This window comes from Rhinopithecus bieti, unplaced genomic scaffold (genome assembly GCF_001698545.2).
Source record: "Rhinopithecus bieti isolate Rb0 unplaced genomic scaffold, ASM169854v2 scaffold_574, whole genome shotgun sequence".
Classification (NCBI taxonomy): Eukaryota; Metazoa; Chordata; class Mammalia; order Primates; family Cercopithecidae; genus Rhinopithecus; species Rhinopithecus bieti.
This window is the reverse complement of record NW_016803605.1, coordinates 5,191,430-5,197,901: the sequence shown is the minus strand read 5'-3', so window position 1 is coordinate 5,197,901 and position 6,472 is coordinate 5,191,430. Positions and strand designations below refer to the sequence as shown.

Below are 6,472 nucleotides of genomic sequence, written 5' to 3'. Positions count from 1 at the left end.
TTGAAAGCCAGCAGACCCCTGGCAGCACACAGGGCAAGAAGGGCTCCCTGGCTGGGCTGCCCTTCCCGGAAGACCCCTCTGAAGGCATCCGGCCCCCAGGCCCCTCGCCACCAGACCCACCGCCTACCTGAGGCCTCCACAGCAGACAGCAACTCTGTGGCAAGACAGGAGCTCCGATGAATGAGCCCCATCCCCAGCCCGGCCTCCCACGTTTTCCCTAAAAGTCTTTCCAGAGTTAAAGGCCTAGCACTGTGGTCACCGGCAGGGCAGAGGGGCCCGGCTTACCGCGTTTCAGTCTCTCCATGGCACTCTTGCTCCCCGCATACGTGGGTCTGATCTCCTTCCCCAGCTCTTCAATGATGGCCAGTAGCTCCGCGTATTTGCTTTGGGGTACTTGGCTGTTCCCAGTTCCCTAGAATCAGAAAGAAATTGGTTCAACAAAATTAGCTGGGCATGGTGGTGGGCGCCTGTAGTCCCAGTTACTCAGGAGGCTGAGGCAGGAGAACTGCTTGGACTGGACCCACGAGGCAGAGGTTGCAGTGAGCCAAGATCGCTCCACTGCACTCCAGCCTTGGGCGACAGAGCAAGACTCCATCTCAACATCTCAAAAAAAAAAAAAAAGGGTTCAGCAGCCTGACCCCAAGGCCACAGGCAGGTGGGTGGAGAGGTCCCTGGGCCGGTCAGAGGAGGGAACGCAGTCCAGCCTTAGACTCTTGGGGTAGCCACCTCAGCTGGGCCAAGGCACGTCCCATTCATTCTAGGGGACAACTACAGGTTAGGGGGATGGTCCTCACCCTCCTATCCTCACACACTCAGGAAGACCACCCGGTCGCCTCCAGGAAGCAAGTGTATCATCTCCAATGAACAAAACAGGGGAACCAGCTCATCTTGGCACAAAAGAGTCCAAACAGCATTTCCCAGGATGCAGATGAGTAGGAGGGCACATCCCAGGTGCTGAGCCTCCAAGCCAGTGGGGAGACAGAGGCCACACCTGGGCCACCAGGACCACAGCCATCGGCCATGGCCCCGCCAGAGCCTGAAATGCATTCCCTTCTCTCATGCTCCCACCAACAGGGCCCACCCCCAAGAAAACCTTTCCTCCCACCACCACTGGGAGCCCCACAGCAAGCACCCCGATCAGCGAGGCTGGGCTCCTGGCAAGCCCGCAAGCCCAGACCACCTCCCCTTGGCTGCCTCCTCCCAGAGCTGCACCAGCTCCCTGGGCAAGGTCCTCGCCTCCTCCATCCTCCACCGCCGCCTCTGTCCCCTGGCCTTGCACTCTGTCCTCCCGTCCTCATCTTGGTCCAGCTGCTCTGCCTCCCCACGGCACTGCCTCCAGGCCTCACGGGCCTCCCGCCTGTCCTGGCGCCGCCGTCGCATGGCCAGAATGTGGCACTGCCACTCCCGGCTGCGCCTCTGCCTGGCCTCCCGCAGCCACCGCTTCTTCAGCTGGTCCCGCTCACGGGCCCGCACCTGCTTCTCCTCCTGGGGCAGGACGGCCTGGCGGGGCATGGCCAGGGAGCCGCCCACTCAGCAAGGAACAGGCTCCGTGGCAACCTCAGAACACTGGCACTGGGGCCCAGCCAGGGAGAGCATCTTCCCACTGGGACCTTCGACAGGACGGCTCATCCCTTGGAGATGTGGGGTGCAGCTGACATAGTGGCTACCCCATTCCTGCTGTTCCCCAGCCTGGGCCGGGGGTACTAGGATCACCCTTGGGCTGATGAGGAGGCCAGGTCTTGGGCAGTTACCAAGTGGAGGTCACAGTCTGGAAAGTGGTGGAACCAGGGAGCGGCCTCGCCTGGGCCACACTCTCAAACACTGGCCCACGACAAGAGGCAACTTGGCTCTCGAGACAAGGCCACCTCCTCTCTGCTGGGCCCACGCCCATGGAAAGCAAGTGGGAACCGGCCGTCTTCTGTCCCAGCTTGGAGAGCCAGGGTCAAGGTCAGGCCTCACTTGCCCAGGAAAGAGGAGTGAGGAGACCCATCAGAGGAGCGCGTGGGGTGGGGGCCTCAGCGCAGCTCAGGCTGCTGCCCCTTCCTGGTGCTCTCCTGTCCGCTCCACCTCACACGTCCCCGGGAAGCACAGTCCCCAGTGCCCTCCATTCTTTTTTTTTTTTTTTTTTGAGACGGAGTCTCGCTCTGTCGCCCAGGCTGGAGTGCAGTGGCCAGATCTCAGCTCACTGCAAGCTCCGCCTCCCAGGTTTACGCCATTCTCCTGCCTCAGCCTCCCGAGTAGCTGGGACTACAGGCGCCCGCCACCTCGCCCGGCTAGTTTTTTTGTATTTTTTTAGTAGAGACGGGGTTTCACCGTGTTAGCCAGGATGGTCTCGATCTCCTGACCTCGTGATTCGCCCGTCTCGGCCTCCCAAAGTGCTGGGATTACAGGCTTGAGCCACCGTGCCCGGCCCCCTCCATTCTGATGTGTTCTGAGCTGGAGCCCAGTCAGGGCCTTGGGCTGAGAAAGCTCCGTCCCATACTTTCTGCTCCTTCGTCTCTTCCACCAGCTTCTCTCCTCTGATGGTGGGGAGCATGTCTCCCCCCCAGCCCTCCCACCATGCCATCACCCCCATTGCCATACCTGGGTGTAGCCTAGGGATGGTGGCCCGTAGTCACTGAGCAGCTGGCGGTACTGTGAAGACGCCATGCTGGTGGAAGGAGAGTGGACACTCCCAGCTGTGGGGTGGGGAGAGAGAGGCCAGGAGTCAGCTCAGCCAGTTGTACCAAGGCAAGGACTCCAGGTCCTGCAATGGCCCTTGCCCAGGACCCACACCACCAACTATAGCAGGATAGAGAACCCTGCTCTCCACCTCCAGTTTGACCAGCGTAGAAGACGGATAATGAAATGTAGCTACAAGGCACTCGGCCATCCCCAGCTCTGCAGCAGCTGCTGGTCCTCACACAGCTCCGTCCCGTCCAACCAGAACCTTCCAAGCAGCAGGGCTGCTCCCAAAGATAAAATTACTGCCACTCCTGGCCTCATCCCTGCCCATCCCCTCTCCCTGTGTCCTAGTCCCCAGAGGCTGAGAACCTAGAGGCCACATCACACCACAAGAGCCCACTGCCATGGAGGCTGGTCCAAACCAGGCTGAGCTTCCAAGCCTTTTTGCTCCTATGTGCCCAAATCTCAGCTGTGCTCAATGACGGGGAAGATGGGAAGGCCTTAGAGCATTTGAGACCCAACCCTGGCTGGAGACAGGCATGCTGGACATAAAATTAGGAATCTAGAGAACACCACGGCCTCTGTGTGCCCCAGATAAAGCCCCTCAACCTCTCTGTGCCTATCTCCCCCTCCCCAAAGAGGGGACCAGACTCTTGGCAGTCTATGCCCCAAGGGCTCTGCATTCCAAGAGAGGAGGGTTGAGGCCCCACATATGGGATGCAACACTGGGGCCTGTCCACGGCTGCAGTCAGTGACCAAGCAGGGCCCAGCCCAGAACGCAGCCTCCTGGATCTGGGAGGGGAGTCTGTGGCTGGGAGCACGCGGACCCGCAATGGCGTCCCAGTGGCCATTAGCGGGTAAAGGATATCCTGCAGAATGACAAACAGCGGTAACCATGGAGAATTTACCTAGTCCTCCTCGGCAGCTGCCCGCCTGCCGCCCCCAGAGCCACACGGTCTCTCTCTCACACACACAGCGGGCGCTGCAGACTTGGCCTCGGGGACGGACAGCTGGTGCCAGGCTGGCCAAACCCACCAGCTGCTCGCTTGGTGTGGGTGAGGGGAGGGGCAGAGGAGGAAGGAAGTTCAGGGCCTCAGGCTGGGGGAGCCGGGAGGAGCCCTGGAGAACCCTGGCTCCAGGCCCCTCTATTTAGAGACATGGACCTGAGGGAGTTGCCCCAGGGCACACAGCATAGCACCTGCCCCTCCATGCAGGGAGCCAGCTACCTCAGCACCTGCCCCTCCGTCCGGGAGCATCTGGGAGCGGGGACAGTCCCGAGTTGTCTCCCTGAGTCTCAGGCCAGCCCTGGATGCCGCCACTGCAGCCCAGGGTTATGCTCCAGCTTGGGCTGGACCTGGAAACGTGGACTTGGATCCTGAACTGGGCAGAGCACCGTGCCACTCCGAGCCTCAGTTTCCACGCCTCCCACGGGGATGACGAGACACGTGTGCTACAGGGACGGGCTGCTTGGGATGGGGAAGCACTACGCCCACGATATCCGGCACGTCCACGGCCACTGCAGGAACTGGGCAGGGCGATGTCCCCCAGCGCCCCCTCACATCAGCCAAACCCCAGTTTCCTGAGCTTCCGATGTGGCAGCAAGCGTGGCATGGGGAACACAGGCTCTGCTGGCAGAGACCTGGGTTTCGATCCTGGTAGCTACACCTCTCTGGCCTCGAGGGCCAGTCTCTGGGAGGAACCATCAAGCACAGCACCCTGGGCGTTTGCAAGATCCCAGCACCCTGGCAGGAGGGGCGCTAGCCACTTCCCACGCACCCCCGAATCAACTTGGTGTGCCCGCGTCCTCTTCCCCAACTGCTTTGCCCACTGCTCCTCACCTCATTTTCTGTCCTCCCCACTGGACTTGGCGCCAGCCCCAGCTGTGCCACTCCTGGCTGTGTGACCTCAGACAGGCCCCCAGCCCTCCAGTCCTCAGTTTCTCCATTTGTTAGAGGCAGTGCTTCCCAAGAGAAAGTCTACGGGCTCCAGACCCTACTATTTGATGATACTGGGGTTAGGTTTTGCGGGGCTGAGAGGAAGGAGGAATGAGAAATTGTCCCATTTTGGCTGGGGGGACGAGCAGCAATAGCTCGGTGACTCCAATGCTCTGTCCAGGCCAGTCCCTTGTTCAGGGTTGGGTAGGGGGTGTCTAGTCCTGGAGAGAGATGGCGGAAATGCCCCGAGTTCCACTCATGGTCACTCCTTCCTGCAGACACAGGGACCGGGACACAGGGACCACGTCAGCGCAGGCCGTCTCGGCGCATCCCAGACAATGAGCGCAGTGTGCAGGAGCGAGAGGTTGGCAGAGGCCAGGAAGCTCCTGGGGCCAGGCGCGGCTCCCCGCCCCCACGCCAGACAAAGAGCGCCGGGGCCTGGGGAGCTGGCGGCCTTCCCGCCACTTGGGGCGCCTGGGGGGCTCTGGGGCGGGGGAGGCGGGGGCTTTGTCTAACTCCGCCACTGCCACCACCGGCCAGGCCGCGGCTTGGCAACCCGTGAGCAGGAGGCAGGGCTGCAGGGCGTGAAGGATGATGACAAGGAAGCCGGAGGAGCAGCGGCGGCAGCGGAGAGTCCATCTTGGATGCAAATGGCAGGAGGGGAGCTGAGGTTCTGCAAAAGGGTCCATGGGAGAGAGGGGAGAGGGAGGGGCACCAAAAAGCCCAGATCTGGGGATCTCGGCACTTCTGAAATTCTCCACAGGAGAAAGAGAAGAAAAGCTGAATACAGGTGCAGCCAGCTCAGAACAGGACTTCAGGGGTCTTCGTGAGTGCCGCTGTCCCTGTGACCCCAAACCCCGAAGGTCCCAGTTTAGGGCCCCGGCCCCAATGACACCAGGGCAAGCCTGAGCTGTCAGCCTTGCCCAGGCTGGCAACACCAGCCCCTGCCCTCCCCACAGGCCAGAGGAAGAACGCTACTGGCAGTCCTACCTGGCAACAAAGCCCGTCTTTGTAAGGTCTGCGGACCCCAGAGGAGGTGAGAATGTTTGAGAAGAAAACAGTGGCTGTTTGCTCTTTGGGACTCCGAGCCCACAAGTGAGCAATTCAACTCTCCCTCAGCACCCTGACGCTTAACCCTTTCCTGCCCCTACACCTCAGTGTCCAAGGTTTTTTTAAGTATCGTTTTTATGGGTCCTACTTCGGATGTGGGAGGTTTATGAAGTCAACGTTTGCAAACAAGGCCCAAAACTCGAGCAGGAGAGCCAGCATGGCACCGATGACCAACGGGGCCACTCCTTTCCCTCCGAGTCCTTCCACCCACCACGCCCCGCAACACAACCGCCTTTTGGGAAGTCTGTTTCCGACCAAGTGTCAGAAAAGAGGGACCCCAGTGAGGTCACAAAGCCCGGCACCTACCAATCCCTCAACGTTGCGCCCACTCCCCATGGCTCCCTCGGTCCCCTGGGCTCAGCCCGAAGCTACCTGACAACTTCTGGAGGAGTTTCCTGGGAGCGCCCGGCTGCCGCCGCAGCCCCAGGAAGGTCGAGGGGAGCCCCTCCCGGCTTCTGCATCGAGGGCCTTCCCGGGTCAGCCCTGGGGGCTCCCAGATGGGGCGTCCGCGTGACCCGCTGCCCCCACGCCCGCGCGCGGGCCCTAGCAGCCCCAGGGCTGCAACAACTTCGTTCACTACGCGCACACCTTACGGGGATCCCCGCGTGACCGCATGGGGCAGCCCCTGCTCCCACGCGCCCGGCCGAGGCCCCCCGGCCTCCGAGTCCGCTGCCCACCGGCGACCCCATCCAGGTCCCAGTCCCGGCGGCCCCGCGACCTCAGGGCCCGCGGCAGCCCCGCAGCCCTCCTCCCGCGCCGGCCCG

The 6,472-nt window shown here is 61.9% G+C and overlaps 1 protein-coding gene across 11 annotated transcripts in view; it reads right to left on the bottom strand.

The window, feature by feature from the left end:
- Positions 1-6,472, bottom strand: part of CDK2AP1 (cyclin dependent kinase 2 associated protein 1) — a 12,178-nt gene that overhangs the window by 4,404 nt on the left and 1,302 nt on the right. For 2 of the 11 annotated variants that reach the window (XM_017889999.1, XM_017889961.1), the window contains exons 2-3: positions 2,584-2,678; positions 286-412 (exon numbers count right to left, since the gene is read on the bottom strand). In XM_017889999.1, the coding sequence (XP_017745488.1) occupies positions 286-412; positions 2,584-2,649 (193 nt within the window). In that variant the 5' untranslated portion in view covers positions 2,650-2,678. Of the gene's footprint in view, positions 1-285; positions 413-2,583; positions 2,679-3,572; positions 3,684-3,890; positions 3,909-4,329; positions 4,332-4,440; positions 4,458-4,502; positions 5,034-5,588; positions 5,690-6,014; positions 6,032-6,080; positions 6,099-6,296 lie in introns of those variants that run through there. The other 9 variants (XM_017890043.1, XM_017889970.1, XM_017890008.1 and 6 more) reach the window with 9 other exon arrangements.